Source organism: Chiloscyllium plagiosum, unplaced genomic scaffold (assembly GCF_037043375.1).
Source record: "Chiloscyllium plagiosum isolate Xiang-an unplaced genomic scaffold, Cpla_swu_hap1 HiC_scaffold_14, whole genome shotgun sequence".
Taxonomy (NCBI): Eukaryota; Metazoa; Chordata; class Chondrichthyes; order Orectolobiformes; family Hemiscylliidae; genus Chiloscyllium; species Chiloscyllium plagiosum.
This window is the reverse complement of record NW_028270152.1, coordinates 31,821,595-31,841,594: the sequence shown is the minus strand read 5'-3', so window position 1 is coordinate 31,841,594 and position 20,000 is coordinate 31,821,595. Positions and strand designations below refer to the sequence as shown.

At 38.5% G+C, this 20,000-nt stretch overlaps 1 protein-coding gene across 1 annotated transcript in view; it reads right to left on the bottom strand.

Annotated features, from left to right (window-relative positions):
- The window catches only part of hdac11 (histone deacetylase 11), a 124,349-nt gene that overhangs the window by 63,245 nt on the left and 41,104 nt on the right, over positions 1-20,000 (bottom strand). The window contains exon 6 of the mRNA XM_043707994.2: positions 14,420-14,536. Coding sequence (XP_043563929.1) covers positions 14,420-14,536 — 117 coding nt within the window. The remainder of the gene's footprint in view (positions 1-14,419; positions 14,537-20,000) is intronic.

Sequence of the window (20,000 nt, the reverse complement as noted above, 5' to 3'; positions counted from 1 at the left end):
CCCCTTGACTTGTCAAAGCTAAGTGGTTACTGAGGTCAATACTAGTTCTGTTAAGTGGGAGTGGCACAGTGTAAATGAGGAGGCTGCACTCTCACCTGAGCAAGGGAGCACCTTGTCTCCTCTTCTGCACCTGTACAGTGCAGCATGGGCATGGTTAAAGCCTTCTTCCCTAGGCTACTCCATCTCCTCATGGTTATTCTCCTGTCATTCCCTCTCATTGATATTCTAAACTTTTATAGCTCTGTAAGAAGGCGGCAAAAGGATTAGAATGATGCAGCTTGCCATCCTTAGATGTAAGCTTGGGAGACAAGGAAATGGCTCACTATGCTGCATTCATGCCACCAATAGCAGAATATGTCACAGTCAAGGCACTGTGGGTTTTGGCTCCCTCTTCACATAGTCAACTAATTTGAAAGGCGCAATGCGTTGCTGGATATTCTACATTCATGTACATTATGTGCCAATTTGCCACACCGAGACAATAAAGGCAATATCGAAGATACACAGTTAATTGACAGCAGTACACATATCAAGCAACAAGTTTGTTTTTGGAGGCTTTACTACTTGCCCTGCTTCATCAGAGAATTTAGTGGGCACTGCAACCAATCCTAAATTGGGACATGCTTCTGCCTCATTCAATTATTGCCCAGTTTAAAATTCTATCTTTCCAGGTGAATACAATTAAGGAGATGGTCACCTTCTGGATGCAGACCAGGGCAGTTAAAAACATCTGGACTGAGCCTGTTCTAAAAGAACAACTATTATTTGGCACCTGTGTTTGAGACACAAGCCCAAATTTTTAAACAAGTCTTTCCTTTTAAAATAACAGGAAACAGAACTGAAGCATACTTTGATAGGAGGCAGCAACTCGAAGGAAAGATATGCATTGATTCAGCATGGGTTCCCATTACCTTTTGCTCAGACTTGGTTGACTTGACTGCCAGGTCAGATCACTGCACTTTTTCCAGCTCTGGTCCTATCCATGTCTTTGGAGAAATAGTGCTCAGATAAATCTACCTCTTCCCATGTTCCTCCTGCATTCGCCATGTCACACGCAGTGAATCAGCCACATGGCAAATGGAGGTTCAAATTTAGCTTCAAAATCTGAAGGGATGGTGCATCTGTAATGATTGGACAATGATCGGCAAGAATCTGCTTAAGCAGCATTTGACTGTAAACACTTTTCATGGTGATGGTTGGCTTTGCTCTCTGAATTGCACACCAAAATTATTTCTGTGATTTAACGGCCAGGAAGACAAGCTTCAATATTTAACAAGCAGTTGTCAAAATAGTCAGCTTTATTCGGCTAGCAGTCTAAATCATCAACAGATTGTGCAAATGTTGGAAGAAATGGAGTCAGATTTTACCAAAACAGATCTACTTTACAAACGTATGAAAGAAGATGTGGAAAGGTCTTACAACATATTGCTGCCTTGCTCAGTCCAGTCCAAGATGTCTTTTTTTTTGCCAAGCAGTCAGTGACTTTCTGAAGTACGACAATGTGACTTACGCTTTCTGGGTGGCATAATCTTGCATTTGAATGTACCAAACCCACAACATCAGGGAAAAGCAATGTCAATTTGTAACTGGACACAACGTAAGCATTTCAGTCAAAATTAAATGCTAATTCTGATCAGCAGCTCAAGAAGAGGTGGTTCAAGAATCTGCTCAACACAGTTAACAATTGCTTCTCTGATTGTGAACGTTCCAGGCACACCTTTCATTTCACTTTGATATCTGGATCTGGCAAGATCTGACTCCTGACTAAATGAGGCGCTAATGCTTGCCTCAAAGCAGCCCCCAGTACTTCCTTATTTCTTGCAAGGCAAATATTCAGTTTTAAATAAAGGTTCTGGATAATTACCAAATAAAAAATTAGATGCTTGCTAACCATTTCTTATGTCCTGCAAAGCTTCAGCTCCTTACTCTAAATTTTTTATATCGATCACCTCCAACTAATTATAAAACTATAAGTTTAACATTTTATTCAGGCCTAATAGATTAATCCTTAACATACCGCTATTCTTTCCATACCCAATTTGAACAAACACCATCAACTAATTTGTTTAATGCAGGAGAAAGTGCTTTAGATTTCTGCGCAGCGGAACATATACAAGCCAAGCAAATTGTAACTGATCAGGGCTGGAAGCAATGTCCTCAGAATGAGACTAGTTACAGATGGTGGGGTTTGGGAGGGGGTTAATTTTAACTAATTTGAAAGGGAAGAGGACAAACAACATAGCTGGAGATAACAGAAATAAATAATATGCATAGAAAGCTAGGAAAGACAAATTGCAATATAATAGTGTAGTAGAGGCTGTAACTAGTTTGGTGAGTGACGGGGTATGAAATAGCAAACCAGACTGGCATAGTATTGAAATGCCGGAGCTTGACAAATGACGCTGATGGGCTGAAGGTAAAAAAGTTGCCAAGTGGCATGACAAAAACTTTTGGAAAAGATCGACAGACATGAAATCAACAAAAACAACTCACATTTACACAGCACCTTTGAAAAGGGAGAAAGAAAATTCCCAAATTGGTTCACAGAAAGACAGTAAAACAAAAGGGTTTACTAAAAAGTGAAAATGAGAGGGAAAGGAACAGAGGGTCAGACTGATAGAGAGTTAGATGAGGAAAGACAGTCGTGGTTTCAAGTGGAGCACAAATGCCAAGACAGATTGATTGGCCAAGAAACTGCTCTTGTGCTATCCTGTTCTATGCAGCTCAGCTGCATTGCAATCTCACCTTTCCACGTATTACTTTATTTGCATGACACGATTCATGGTTTATTTTATCATCTGGATATTAAATAGGATGCTAGCAATATTCAATGACACAATACAACTGTGGTTGAAAACATTATACAGTCCTGCAGCACATAGTCCAAGCAGACAATATGACTGTCAGCAATTCCAACAGGGCATCACTTACAAATTCCTGACAGGTCTTATCCTCTAAACCAGCATGTACACAGTAGATCTTCAAGTATATATGAGAAAATATGACAGATATGTAAGGAGTTATTTTCTTTATCTCTCAAATTTATAGTTGATATGACAAGCTTCACCTTCCTTTTCATCACTTGAAAGCTCAAAGAAATTACAACCTTGTAAATTAATGCAGAGCACCAATGTGTTTGGAATATTAAACACTCTGCATTTGGTATTTCCTTTTAACTTTTCCTATATGAACTCCTATGTCTGCGTTGAAATGGTATACATTTACCACATTTTAAGTTATATCCTTGCATCAGTGAAGGTGCTGCAGCTTCATTGTCGAGTGTAGACTTAAGGCCTAACTACCCAATCACTTCCATCCTACTCAGGATCACTGGTGTCACACAAGCCAGTCACTGAGTAGAATGTATAATTACAATATGACAAGTTTACAAAGGCAGCTTTGAATCATGTTTATGGTCATCAATGAATCAGCCAATAATTCGGAAGCCGAGTCAGACTTAGGCAGGACAAACTTGACAGTTCTTTTTACACCAACCAAAGAAACTACAGTATTTACCCTAAAGAATCCTTTTTAAAGAAATCCCTATGAACTGCAACAAACAGATTTCATGTGCAAAACCACAACAACCCCCAATGAAAAAAACAATCTTCTCTTCAGCAAAATCTAGGAAGTCAAGGATAACTGCATACAAAGGGAATATGTAAAGTCAATCCTCGTCACTTGCAGATTTAGGGTTTGGAGGCTGCTGCCAAAGGACATTTGACAAGTTTCTACAGTGCTTCTTCTGGATAGTATAGACTGCAGCCACTTTGTGCCAGTGGTGGAGGGAGCGAATCTTTAAGTTGGTGGATGGGGTGCCAATTCCTGGAGAGACTGATAGCCTTTCTTTATATAATGTTTTCTCACAATGCAAATGGAAGGAAAACTATTGGAGAAGGCTTCCATTACTACATTTTTCTTTAACAAATCAAACTTAAATCAACACAACTTAAACATTAACTAACAGTTGAAGGATACTTCAAACAAAGGCCCATATAGCGTTCAGATAATCAGAGATCAGATGTACTACACAATGATTGTCCAGGAGATACCTGGGAAGTTTAAATCTCCAATGAGCAAATACCAAACCCTTGAGTGGCTCAGAGTTAAAGTCTGAGACTTGAAAGTCATATGACCTACTTATTTGGATAATCACCCAGGACATGTATGTATGCAACCAACCACTTCCCTCTCACCTTGCCAACTCTCTGAACCACTCTAGATCACCCATCTGACCTACTGACTCCTCCCACCTTGACCACATCACTCACCAAACCCACGCATGGTAATTCACTCACACTCTGGAAAGCTTTTTAAAAACTGCCCAAAAGTTCTGCCGTTTGTGAATGAAAATGTATCCGAAAACCACAGCGAGTGCATAAAAATGGGATCTGACTGGTCTCTGCCCACCCCACCCTAAAAACAAATCAATCCAGCATGATAAAAAAATGATCTCTGACAAAAACAACTCCACATTTTGGAAGAGGCTAGATTCAGAAGTTCCTGCCAAAAATGCAGAGTTTTCTTGTTGGTCAATAAAGTAGGGGCTGAGTGACAATCCAACAGTGATTGCCTCACCTGGGAAGATTTAGCCTAAAAGAGATAAATATCATTTTTATTCAGTCAATAGAAGAAAGATACAACTCATGTAGTTACAAACACTCACATTACATCACACACAAACGTGCTGTTAGGTGCAATCATACAGCCTTTTCAACTCTGCCTCTACTGTGTAGGATTTCTCACTTCCCCTTCAATTGTTTTGGCCCTTTAGTTACCATCAGCTCTACCCTGCACAACTCACTGGGAATAAAAAAGTTATCTCTGGCAAGGCACACATCTAGAAATGTACTCTCACTTGATTCACAATAGTTCTGATGCCACAGAATCTACACAGAGGCCCTTCTCTGACCTCTGTCAGCCCATTAGGCTCCAGCAACACAAACAGCAGCAACTGGTCTTGTCCTATCTGTAATCTCTTGTTGTTCCTTTCTTTAGTTCTCTGTATTTTTCAATGATATAACACACAGTCACCATTATTTTCATAACTGCTTTCAGACCAGGATCTGCTTGAAGATGAACAAACAGAAAACTGTTGCACTTGGAGAGAACATTGCTGATGTCCTCATTTCATGAATATGGTAAACTGCTGAACAGAAAACATAGAATGACCCAACCCTAATGTAATTAGCTTCTTCTTTACCATTTGCTTCTTAGCTTCTCTTTACAAATTCATGTCAAATTGACATTTATTTGAATTTAATTACATCAACAGGAAACCAATTACTCTTCTTTCAGAACACTCTTGACTTCACGTCAGCATTAGGGGACATTGGACAAAAGAAATATACTTACTTTTCCCAAAGCACATGGCTAATCACACAAATCAAGTAAGCAGCTTTGGGTGGGATGGTGTTAGCTTAACATTCAATGATGCTAACGTAATTGAATCCCATACTGTTAATATGCTAGGGGCTACTATTAAACAGAAACGTAACTGGATCACAATTATAAATAGTTTAGCGACAAGAACAGGTCACTATAGTAAATAACTAATTTCTTACCTTTGTCAACCTTGACCAACCCCGATGAGGCACATGTCAGCAGAGTGATAGAATACTCCCCACTTACTTGGATGAATATAGCTCTAAACAGCATGAAGCAGCTCAACAACATTTTGTCAAAGCAACCAGCTTGATTAGCATTCTGTCCACCAAGGAGAAGCATATACCAGGCACACTGCAGCAACTCACAAAGGCTCTTTTGACAATGCCTTCCAAACCTGGTGACCTCAAGATCTAGAAGGACAAGGTCAACAGATATATGGAAACAACACTACCTGTAGGTTCCTCTCCAAGCCACAACCATCTTAACTTGGAACTATGTTGTCATTTCTTCACTGTCACAGAGTCAAACTCTGGGAACTTGTTTCTTAACAGTTGTATGTATGTCTATGTACACCACATGGACTGCAGGGGCTCACCACCACCTTCTCAAAATAGATGCAACAGTCAAGAAGGCACAACAACACCTCCTCTTCCTCTGGCAGATCAGGAAATTTGGCATGTCCATAGGTAGCAACGTTTACAGAAGCACCATAGAAAGCAGACTGTTTGGGTGCATGTTGGCCTAGTACAGCAACTGTTCTATCCAGAGCTGTAAGAAACTACAGAAGGTTGTGTGCACAGCCCAGACCATCACAGAAACCAACCTTCCATCCATGAACTCCATCTACCCCTCTCTTTGCTACGGAAAGGTTGCCATCATCAACGACCCATCTCACTCTGAGGTAATGCTCTCCTATAACCTCTTCCGTCAGGCAGAAGATACAGAGGCTTGAACACACATGCACCTGCAGGTTGAAGAACAGCTTCTTCCCTGCTGTTATTAGACTGCTGAATGGAGTATCTAACTTCAAATAATGTTGATCTTGTTAATGTTGGTCTTACCTTGCACACATCCTATTCAGTGTAACCTGTATGCCTCACTCTGAGCTAGTTTTTTCACCCTATGATCTGTATTTCTTTGATTATTATGATCTGTCTGTACTGCTCGCAAACAAAGCTTTTCGCTGTACTTAGGTAGATGTGACAATAAATCAAATCTAACACCAATTAGAGATGAGCAACAAATACTGGTCTTGTCAGCAATTTCATTTTGCACCGAATTAAAGAAAGCAAATGCAAATTGTGATTGAATACAATTCTGATAATCAACAGTAATTTATGAATGCCCAATATTAAACTGTGAAATCTATTCTGAATCTATCCCAGTTAGCATGATAGGACTACACGATTGAGGGTATCCAAAAGTCATGGACAGATTTATAGATAACAGATAAACTGTCAAGGGGAAGTTCTTCCTTCTTATTGTTTCTTTCAGCAAATACCATGGGCCTAGAGAATTGTTAAGTCATTCAGGACTAGTGAACAAACAAAGCCACTTTTGGTGATAAATATTGAAGTTCCCCATTTTGGGCTCATTCTCTTAGTACTGTCAGTGTTTCATCCAAATAATAATGAACACGGAGGAGTGCTGACATATCAGTGAAGACAGGCAATTAGGCGGCAATAAGCAAGAGGTTTCCTTGTCAATGTAAGGTCTGCTTCCAAGTGACTTCATCCAAAGTTACAGATTCCCAGATTAACTCATTTCATATCCAATCTCCAGGCATAATTGAAGATAAAGGTATCCTAACACCTCACTTCTACTCTGCCCAGGACCAGTACTGTCAAAACATACAGCTATTTTCCATTTTAAATACAACTGAAATTTATTATTTGAAGTACTACAGTTATCACTCTGATATGAAAACAATAATAGTGTACACCTTGCCTGCTCAAATTCTGTGCCACTCCTTTAACTAAGTGTAATGTGACCTTGAGAAGCAAAGAAAATTCTTGTTCAACAGGTTCAGCAATAGTTAGACTGCTCCGGTGTCTAATTAGACAACCCAGGATGAGGCTGAAACTAAATATCTTCTGTGCCTTTTAACAATTAGTGCAAGTGGTTGCTTGGTGGCACAGACTTGAATTGCTGTGAAAAGACATTGTTTTCAAAGCTCGTCACCTTTTACTCATCAAAACAATTCACAATCTTGCAAATTCAAGGGGAAAAATAAATCATGTGTACTGCATGAGTGTGCTGTTTGACAGACAAGTGGTCGAGGTGTCACCATATAGAATGCACCCATTGGTGCTGATCAAACAATTAAACAACCAAACCTTGTCAACATTTGACTAAGATTGGTCTGGAAATTGCCCTGAGAAATGAACCAGTAAGTGGCTGTCACTTGTTTCGTTGAGTTGAAACCGATGTAGTGCATGCGTGTCTTCAGTCTGCAGAGATCAGGGCGCCGTGTATATATAGCTTATAATACAGGCAAGTGACGATTCTAAATTAGCTGTCAATGAAATTCCTCATGCAATTAAAATTATACAACATATGTTACTTAATTACAGAATTAAATCTAAATATAAAACAGTGTTGTGAGTGTTGCAAACATGGACTGGTTGGGTATGGTCAGTACCTTACTAATTGCAAACAGCTGAAAGTACTAATGCTTGACATGATCTGCCAGCCTTTGGAAGCAACAGGAGAAACTTAACTGCTTCCCACTGCTACTATGCAGTACAGATATGAAGGGTGGTCAAACGTAACAGCCATTCTGTCAATCGGACAAGTGAATAATGTGATATATGAATTTCAGTGTGCTTGATGCCAGATCTGTAGCCCAAACATCACAAAGCTTGGAGAATCATATCAGATTTCAGACACAGCGTGGCACTCTTGCATGTGTTGAAAGCTACATACATTAATACACAGAGCCTTCTTCTTTGCCGTTAGAAAGAACATGTACACTCACGGCACCTGTTCCAACTCAACAAAATTGGTGACAACTATTCACTGGTTCATTTCTTAGGGCAATACCCTGACCAATCAGAGTCAACCTGCCTGGTTTCAAGTTTCAAAAGGTTGCCAATTAGCTGGTCTCCATGACAACACTTTTATCAATCAATCAGAGTCTACTTGCCAACTAATCACCACCCTCCTCTCATGCAGTGAACACAATACAATATAGTGCAGGAAAAACTACCAAGCCTGCACCAATGCCCAATCCTGATTTAGACCCACTATTATTTCCCATAAGCAGTGTCTATCCCTCTGTTTGCCTCCCAATTAAGATATATCTTGATAACAAACCTACTTCCAACAACTCCACTGGCAGTGCATTCCAGACACCACTACCCTCTTTGGCCTGTAATTACCTGGATAATTTCGGTTTCCCTTCTTAAACAAAGGAACAATACTGGCCATTCTCTATTCCCCTGAGGCTAAAGAGAATGTAGGGATATCTGTTAAGCCTCCAGTTATTTCCTCCCTCACCTCCCACAGTAAACTGGGATAGATCCCCTCTGGCCCTGGGGACTTGTCAACCTTAATACATTTCAAGACACCAAACAATTCCACCTTCTTAATGTTGACCTGCCAAAGAGTATTCATAAACCTTTCTTTAACCTCAACATCTCTCACATCCATATCATAGAGTCATAGAGATGCACAGCATGGAAACAGACCCTTCGGTCCAACTCGTCCATGCCGACCAGATATCCCAACCCAATCGGGTCCCACCTGCCAGCACCCGGCCCATATCCCTCCAAATCCTTCCTATTCATATACCCATCCAAATTCCTCTCAAATGTTGCAATTGTGACTTTGATGAATACCAATGTAAAGTGCTCATTAATGATTTTACACATTTCCTCTGGCTTCACACATAACCTCCTTCTTTTATCTTTGAGTGGACCTACTCTTTCCCCAATTACCCTCTTGCTTCTAATAATGCCTTGGGATTCTTCTGGCCAAGGACATTTCATAGCCCCTTTTAGCCCTAACTCCCCGTTTGAGCTCCTTCCTACTTTCTCTATATTCTTCAAATGACTCAGTCTGTTTTAAGTACCTAGATCTTAGATATGCTTCCTTTTTTTGACTAAGTTGATCATTTCCCATCATCCAAGATTCCTGAATCCTGCCATTCCTGTTGAAATAATTCAGGAGAGGTTGGTTTCTATCACAAAATTACCCTTTACTTACACGTGGAAAGACTTTGACACTGATCTGGCCTCCTCAGAGCCAGCTCTCAGAGTGCACAGAGCCACTGACACTCCTGTTTCTGTCTGTCAGCCAGGGCTCCCTGATTGAGGCTGTTAAGCTAGTCCAATCAGGGAACCATGATGTCCACCTGACTGACCTCATTATAATTCTTATGCCTGTCCTTCATTTTCACAGGAACATGCCATCCTGCACTCTAATCATGATGTTTGAAAGACTCCCACATGCCAGATGTGGACTTAGCCTCTGTTGCTCTCAATCCACATTCTCTAAGTCTTGCCTGATTCAGTTATTGTTGGCCTTCCCCCTATTTAACATCTTCATCCAAGATCCACTCTTGTCCTTATCTGTAAGTATCCAAAAACGTAGGGAATTATGGATGTAGGTTTGCTTGCTAAGCTGGAAGGTTCGTTTTCAGTGAGCAAACATACATCCAGAACCTCAAGCTGAGCTACAAATCTTCTCAAAACTCGTTAATAGGGAATTATGGCCATTATTCCCAAAATGCTCCCCTCCCCACACCAAAACTTTGATCATCTGGCCCAGCTCATTTCCCAATACCAGATCCAATAATGCCGCCCCCCCCCCCCCTCACTTGTTGGCCTATCTGCATACACTTGCAAAAAGAAACCCTCCTGGACACACCTAATAAAGTGCTCCCCATCCAAATACACATTAAAGGGAGCTCCCGTCAATATGGGGGAAGTTAAAATCATCCACCACAACAACCCTGTTATGTTCATATTCTTCCAGAATCTGACTACATATCTCTTGCTCTATCTTCTGCTGGCAGCTGAGAGGTCTGTAGTACAATCCCTGAATTATGAGTGCCCTCTTCCTATACCTATGCTCTACCCATAATGCCTCACTGCAAGATCTCTTCAGGGTATGCTCCCTCAACACAGCTGAGACATGCTCCCTAATCAGTAATGCAACTGGCCCACCTTTTTTACTTCCTCCTCGGTCTTGTCCAAAAGATTGATATTCCGGAACATTAAGGTGCCTACCATGTCTCTGTGATAGCAACAACATCATATCTGCATGCATTAATATAGGCTCTAGGTTTATCCATCTTATCTGTTATACTTCCTGTATTGAAATAAATAAAGTCCAAGCTTCTAGTTCCACTGAACTCAGTAAGTTCTCCCTGACCATTCTTCCTCTTAAATATATATGTCTTGGTCTTAAGCTCTTCCTCAGACTCTATACCTGCTGCTCTAGTTCCTATCCCTCTGCCACATCAGTAGCCTTCTCAAGTGGCAGTATCAAACTTCCCTGACAGGATATTGGTGCCCATCCAGTTTAGGTACAACGTCCTCTTCCCTGGAAGACATCCCAGTGATCCATATATCTGAAGCCCTCCACACTACATCAGCTCTTTAACCACATGTTCAACTGTATTCTGTGAAATTGTAGGTTTTCCCTTGGAATTGTATTCTTGCAAAATACCTTGATGAATACAAGAATGAAAACCTTTGACAACAAAAAGTCTCTTTTCTTATAAGTCCTCAAATCAGTGCAATATTAACATGGCTTATGGAAGTCAAAAAAAGTCAGAGTTATGAATTACTGGTAACTCACCTAATGACTTTTATTTGGATATTACTGCAAATAAATTGGAGACCTACAGATTCACATATACAGAAAAACTTCTAAAATTTTGATCCATTTTCTCCAGTGGTAGACTTGGAAAAGGGCTGCTACTAAAGCTTTTAGCTTAAAAGCCTCTTGATGTTTAAAGGTAAAATACATCTCCAATCAAAAAGATTAAAGCGCAGTGATCAAAAGCAGCATTATTGGAATAATATTGTTGAATCATACAATATACACAGAACGTCAACAGATGTTTGCACTATGTAGTAATTGAAACTGTTTCATGGTAGCTGGTGGCCCATCACCAAGTCACCCTTTATTTGCTATATTGTTACACTGGCAAAATAATCAAATGAAACAAAAAGTAATGTAGATTCTGGAGAGCTAAAATAAGAACAGAAAGTGCTAGGAAACTCAACAGGTCTGGCAACATCTCTGGAGAGAATCATCATGAATGTTTCAACTCTTACATGACTATTCTACAAAAGTCCTGAAGAAGAATCATATCAGACTTGATACATTAACTTTGTTTCTCTCTCCAGAGATGATGCCAAACCTGCTGGGTTTCCCCGCACTTCCCGCTTATATTTTAAAAGACATTTTGTTCCATATTACATGCTCCTACAGATGTTCTATAATTGCTAAAATGTTCAATTAAATCATAGATTATAAATGCACACATACTAATTTAAATAAATTTTAAAAGATTAAATTTAATGAAACTTTTATTTTACTTTATCTAATTGAATACAATCATTTTGAGACCAAAGGCCAATGATAATGTCACAATTCTGGAACATCTTCAAAGATACAATTTCTTCATTATACACCAATTAAAATATTTTCTTTTTAGCCAATGCATAAAATCAAGCTTTAAAAGTGTGATATACTTCTTTAATAACAAAAAGCAGAAACTGAAATACTTATGATATCACTGAAGACAGATTTAGCAATAAGTAGCAAAAAGGCATCCCAGCAGTTGAGTGACAGCTGTACCAGCTGAGAAGCTAGAAAGGTTAACAGTAGCAATTTTAGAATTACATCTTGCTTCAATGAGACCAAAGCATAAATACTTCATCCAGCTTTGGTGTCAGCTTTTTTTTTTAAGTTATGCGATTGGAAAGAATGCAGAGCACTCAAATTAACAACACTAGAATATATGGAAATGCAATGAGAAGACTATCTTGGACCCACAGGAATTTGAAAAGATAATACTAATCAATGATTATTTTGAAAAAAAAAGCAAACTGGAAGCAGCGAAATATATTAGATTTTTCTGCTGTGTGTGGAAATGGCATTCACAATGGTTAGATTTGCAATTGTATTCAGTTAGTAATCCTTTGGGAATCTGGTAGTTAGATTAGATGGATCAGTTGTTTACTTCTCTCTGAAAAATGCATTGCATTGTATCCATTGTATTTAATTACCGTGCCATTAAACCAAAGTTGTCTGAAGTTAAAATAGAACTGCTGTACACAGAAATACAATTTCAAATTGTGTTTATCTTCAGGTTGATTCGAGCCAGTCAAATATGAAAGATTTAACAATGCAAGTCAGACCATGACTACATGCAATGCTTTAGAATATTTGGCAATTTGAGAAAATACATTTCCTTTTAAAATCTAGTGACTATAGTATTAGAGACTAAGACTGCACACTCTGTTAAACATTTCCAGTATAAAGCCCCATTACAGAATTAATTACAATTACTTGGTGAAGGCAAACTGCTGTTTTTTTTAAGTAGTCTCACATTTTACAAAACAGTAATTCCACAGCTGAGCAATTATACACAAAGAAACAAGCTAAATCTTCAATCTCAAACAACAGCTAAATTTCTTCCTTAAATATTCAGCAATTTTGAAACAGAAACTATTTTGAACTCATGGTCACATCTGAAACAGGATCGTTGTGCTGTAAAAACAAACAGCAAATGAGAATGTGATTTTGCTGAAATAATGCCAGGACCTTCAGAGTCTGCCTTCATTCTGAGCCCGGTCTCAAACCTGGCAACTTAACAGGCAGTATAAGGATTCAAAATACATTCACACTGAAATCCTTCTTAATATTTAATATAAATGTCAAAGGCTATGTCATAAAAAATTTAAAATGTTTACATCAGGTATTTGCTGAAGTTCAAGATCACTGGTCTTTCCTGACAGTGGAGAGTTATTAAGATTTTATCTCTACCACCCAAAATCCAGGCCATACAATCTCTGACCCTTAGCACTGCATGATCAAAAAGTCTTGTTATATGTGCTGAATACTGCAATCTCTTTTTTTGGAGGGACAGATTGATGAACACTACAGTGAAATATCAGGCAACAAGTTGACTACTTACATGAACTTGAATCTATTTTAGAGTGCTCTCAAAGATATATGACTGACAATAAGCATGTTCACTATAGGGTACAGATTAAATTCACTCTGACTTGCAAATGTGGCAAGCATTAAAAAAAAGTTATTGTTCTCAGGATCTGACTTCAAGCTCAGTCTTCCATGCACCACCTGTCCTTTTCTAAAGAAGGAAGTCAAGGACTAGATTCCTGTTCACCCCTTCATGTTTGCAGGTGCAGACAGTTCAAGTGGCTATGACCCTCAAAAGTATGAGTTAGGAAGGAAGGGCAGAGTGGACTCAGCCACATTCATGTAGAGGTTACGTGAACTACAGACCAAAAATTTAGGAAGCAATTGTTTTCTGTAAAAGTTAGCATCCAATCTTGCAGGACAATTTGACCAAAATGCTGCATTATTTTTTGAGAATGCAGAATAGCTTATTTAGTCCGTACAAAGTCAATTAATACAAATGCATTAGTTCTCATACATTCTAGCCTTTTCTCTTGAGCGACCTGATAATAAAACATTTCTTAAGATTTGAGCAATAACTGTGTTTTCTAACACAAACTATTCTTTAAGGCATTAAATAATTTACCAACAGGACAGAATCTTTCACTACATGGAACTGATGATGCACAATTTTTAAAAATTGCAGCTGAACACACTAAGATTTAAATACTGCCTAACATTTGAAGAATCAGTCATTGAATATTTAAGACTTAAATGAGACATTTCCAATCACTTATGCTGAATGAAGTGATCAAATTCTCACACAAACACACACACACAGGCAGAATACTTTTAATTAATTAACAATTAATTTTAAAATACTATTAAATCAGAATGCATGATAATTTTCAAATATTAGCAATTTACTTACCATAATTGTTCCCCCAGTCTGTGTCCTGAAAGGTCTTAGTACTTTTCTCTGGATGATGAAGTTAGGGAGGAATGCCACAGGCAGTATCTCTGTAATAGTAGCAACTATAAATGACCACTGTGGAAGAAAGATACAGAGAAGGTTAAATGATGTATTACAAGTAAACACATTTCATACCTTGGGAAAACAAAATTGTTGCAGAAGCCAAAAAGAGTGAAATACAATTCTAAATTTTAGAAAGTCAAAACTTTGCTTGAATGATTTTCTCAAAGTACATTCATTTAAAATTGTACCAGATGCAAAAAAAAAACACATTTCAGTGAGAAGTTATTTTCAGAAATTATGTAAAGAAAGAGATGATGAAATCCTAAGAAAAAAGCGATATAGAGTCTGAAGATGTCGAATCGTGTGGGTAGAGTTGAGGAACTGCAAAGGAAAGACGACCCTGATGGGAGATATGTACAGACTTCCTAGCAGTGGTCAGGTGTGTGGAAGAAAATAAATCAGGAGATAGAAAAGGCATTAAGGAAGGCCTTATTACAAAATCATGGACAGCTTGAAAAATCAGGTTGGTAGTAGATCCCCTAGAAAAGAAAATTGTGGAATGCATAGATTTCTTTTGGAGCAGCTTGTGGTACAGCCCACTAGGGAACAGGCAATTCTGGATTTCGTGATGTGTAATGGGGACAACTTAATTAGGAAGTTGAAGGGACCCCTAGTGGGCAGTGACCATAATATGATAGAATTCACCCTGCAGTTCAAGCTGGAAAAGCTGGAATCAAATGTAACAGTATTACAATGGAGTAAAAATAACTATAAAGACATGAGGGAAGAGCTGGCCAGAGTTGGTGGGGAGCCTAACAGGAAAGATTCTACAGCAGCAACGGCAAGAGTTTCTGGGAGTAATTCAGGAGGCACAGCAGAAATTCATCCCAAGGAAGAGAAATACACTAAGGGCAGGACGACGCAACCATGGCTGAGAAGGGAAGTCATGGGCAGCATGAAAGCAAAAAGGAAAAGCATACCATGTGGTGATGATTAGTAGGAAGCCAGAGGATTGGGAAACCTTTAAATCCAACAGAGGATAACTAAATGGGGGTGGGATGGTGGGAGTGGGAAGAAAGAAGGTGAATTTTGATGGTAAGCTAGCTAGTAATATAAAAGACTAAAACTTTTTTAAAGATATATTAAAAGGATCAGCGATAAATAAAGAGTAGACATTGGACCTGTGGAAATTGAGGCTGGAGAAGTAGTGGTAGGGATGAAAGAAATGATGGAAGAATTTTTTATCAGTTTTCCCAACGAGAGACACCGGAACTTCAAGCGAGTCAGGAGGTAGAGGGGAGTGTAGTGGCCATCACTAAAGAGAAGGTGCTGGGGAAGCTGAAAAAGGTCTGAAGATTGCTAAACCACCCAAACCAGATGTACTATACCCCAGAGTTCTGAAGGAGACGGCTAACAAGATTGTAGTGGCATTGCTGGTGATCTTTCAGGAATCAGTGAAGTTAAAGAGAGTCCCAGACAATTGGAAATTAGCTAATGTAAAGTCCCTGTTTAAGGAGAGAGGTAGGCAAGAAGTGGAAACTATAGGTTAGTTAGCCTGAACTAGGTAATTAGTCAGATTTTATAGTCCATTATTAAGGATGAGATTGTGGAGCACTTGGAAGTAATGGTAAAATAGGACTGAGCTGGCACAGTTTCTTCAAGAGGAGGTCATGCCGAATAAATCTGAAAAAATTCTTTGAGGTGATAATGAACAAATTAGATAAAGGAGAGCCAACAGACATGTCCATTTGGGTTTACAGGAAGTTAAATAAGATGAGAACTCATGGTATTGGGGCAAGGTACTGGCATTGGAAGAGAATCAGCTGATTAGCAAAAGGCAGAGTGAGAATAAAGGGGCCGTTTTCAGGTAGGCAGGCAGTGACTCATGGAGTTCCACAGAGGTCAGTGTTGGAACCAAAACTATTCACATTATACATTAATAATCTGGACAAAGGAACTGAAGGTATTGATGGTAAGTTTGCAAATGACGCAGAAATAGGTGGCAGAAGTTTTGTGGTAGTATGGAGGCTGCAGAAGGACTTAAGAGTGGGCAAAGAAGTGGCAGATGGAATACAAATGGGGAGAATGTGAGTTTATATGCTTTGGTAGGAAGAATAGAGGCACAGACTGCTTTCTAAATGTGGAATGGCTTCGGAAATCTGAAGCACACAGCGATTTAGGAGTCCTAAATCAGGATTCTCTTAAAGTTAACTTGCAGGTTCAGTTGGCAGTTAGGAAGACAAACGCAATGTTAGCATTAATTTCAAAAGAGCTAGAGCACAACAGAGAGATATACTCCTGATGCTAAATAAGATTCTGGTCAGACTGTATTGCAATATTGTGAACCATTGTGGGTCCCCTATCTAAGAAAGAATGTGCTAGCATTGAAGGGAGTCCAGAGGTGATTTACAAGAATGATCCTGGGGATGAAAAGCTTATCATATGAGGAGCAGTTGAGGACTCGGAGTCTGTACTCAATGAAGTTTAGAAGGGTGAGTGATTGAAATTTACAGAATATTGAGAGGCCTGGATAGAGTGGATGTGGAGAAGATGACTTCACTAGTGGGAAAGACTAGGACTCATGGGCAGAGCCTCAGTGTGAAGGGAGGACTCTTTACAACTGAGATGAGGAAGACATTAGTCACCTAGAAGTTGCTTTGGAGGCCAAGTCATTGAGTACATTTAAGACAGACAGAAGTACGTTCTTGATTAGTAAGGGGTTCAATGGTTATAGAAAGAAGGCAAAAGAATGGGGTTGAGAAACAAACAAGCCATGATTGAATGGTGAAGCAGATTCAGTGGACTGAGTGGCGTCATTCTGCTCTTGTACGTTACAGTCTTATGGATAACCCTTATAAGTTAGCACATGGGTTAAATTTATACTCCACAAGGAAACAAAATAAACTAGTCTTGTTCACAGATGCTTTGTAGTGCCAATCTGTACTACAGTTAATAAAAGTCTAAATATCCTGGTAGGTACAAATAACTTAAAGAACTCCTTTTCAAATCTGATACAGCAAAGAATTTCCTTTACATTCCTCAAAATTTTCACTCCAGCAGAATACATATAGGCTCTATTTGTCAATGGAACATATTATTTGTCCCCAAAGAAAATAAAAATTGACATAGTTAGAAATATGCTTTGGCATTAAATGAAACCTTGATTGATCCCCATCAAAAGAATCATAGGAAGAGTCTACAAATATCGGGTTAAGATTTGCTGGAAATTTATACCATAGTAGTGGTGTATCTTCAGGCAAATGCCATTACGGTAGAACATCCTTTTCTGGGAAATGGTAACATAGGTGACAAACTATTACTTGTGTCATGCAGAAATTTCCTCAGTGCTTGGAGCTGCTCTGCCATGGCTCTTACAGAAACTAAGAACCCCATTATCAAGCTCCTTCTGTCTCTTCAAGTCCAAGTTTGCTGCATTAATATTGCTTTGAACAATGCCACCTGTTAGACTAAGCCAGAATGATACTGGACATCTGGAAACAGTAACATTTACATGGAAGGAAGAAAAGCAAAAAAAATGTAATTAATTAGAGAACCTCAGAGCTAGAAAAGACACTTGCTCCATAAATGCTATATAATGAAATAGCAATTATGTTTCATAGAATAAACACAAATCTGCAAGTGCAGATAACAGAACCACTCAAAACACTCTGCAGTTGAAGCTGCTGGCTGAATCAAAGCAGAATTTAACCTTTCAAAAATACCAGGACCTTTGACAATAATGTCTTTAAAAAGGCACCATAAATGTTTGTGCTTAATGGTTCATTCACAATCAACATTTGAAACTGTTGGTTGAACAACTCCAGGTATCTCCCGGATACTTCCCATTTGCTATTAGTGATGAGAAAGCTTTGCACCTCATAGCAGATATGCCATTATCTAGCTGTCATGAATCACATCTGCTTCAACATTTGATTTTGAATAAACATCCAAATAATTAATTTAATTCTGCATAGTACCTTAGCTGTTACATTTCCACATCGTTTTAGCTGTTAGCTTTCAGGGATCAATACATCCACCACAAATTTAATGCTTTCCAAATAATTTTGAAATAAACAACTGGTGGTTTTGGATGCATACCACTTTTCACCGCTAATTTCATGTGTCATGTCAGCAAATCGCACAAACCCAATTAACCAATAACTGAATTTATTGCAACCCACAAGACAAATCAGTACTTTTTTTTTCAAAATCAGCAACATCAGAGCATAAAATATTGGACCAAACCAATGCAGTACAAGCTATTCAGGAACAGAATATACAGCCAAGTGTCACATGAGGGAAGGGATCAATTTCCTGTCCACAATTGTAAAATAAGATATGTAATAAATTCTTTACAAGAGATAACAATAACAGCATTGTAGCAAGTCATTTGTTAACTTAAATTAATTGAATAGCCTCCATATTAATGCTTTCCCCTTCCATCCTTAAAAAAGTTCCATTTACTACATTCCTTTATTGTCATATAATGTAGACATAAAGTTCAAAATAGTCATTAGATTAAAGCATGTGACCTGCTTCTGAAACAGCATGAATATATTTTCATAATACGAAGTAGTATACATAATGGTGGAAGTTATCATTCTATACATTATACTTTTCTATTCAAAATGGAATTAAAATTCTGCTTTTAAATGTCTGTGAACACAAAACATATACACAAACAATAAGCGTTCTGTAAGCACATACAGTAAGCAAAATGATCAACATACACATTGGGATAAAACATAAAAATGTCAAATTACCCTCCCCCTCCACATGCAAGGAGGAAATACTAGCTGCTTAATCGAGCCTACACATATTGCAATTGCAAAACAAGTGGCAACAAGTTTGCAATTTTTCAACTATTTACATCAATACTAGGAAGAAGCATCGATACTTGAAGATTGTCAAGTCAATTATTCATGGAACAATTCCTCCTCCCCCACTCCCACCCCAAGTAGTTATTCCTAAATTTGTGCATAAATAAGAATAATCTGTAGTGAAACAAAATATTTCTTTCCCCCCAGATATGTTTAGTTTCCCATGACCACAGGGACAAAAATTAAACAAACCACCTGGGAATTAAAATATGCTAAAACTCTGGAATAATTGGAAAGTTCTGTGAAGGAAGCCAACAGTGATAAATTCCTTCCTAAACAGCTTCAAAATGCCCTTTGAGATGCACTTTTGTACTTGAATCCAAAAATCAGGCATCGCATATATTGAACAGGTAGGAAAACAACATCATTCACCCATGGAAACAAAAAGCCAGTTTTGCATTTCTAGTGGAAGAGTGAACAATTGGGCCCATTCCACTTAAACAAAATAGTGAATTTAAATCATTACTAAAAAACAAAATTCAATTTTTACTTAATACTGAAACACAAAAAAAACTTGTGCAAAACAATTTCACTTTAATCACTACTGATTACTGCAGGCAAAAGAAAATGTTAACTGAAGATCACAATTTTAGTCTAGCTTTTGAATGAATTTTGACAAGCAAGTACACAGCAGAAGCACAAGAAGATTTACTTGG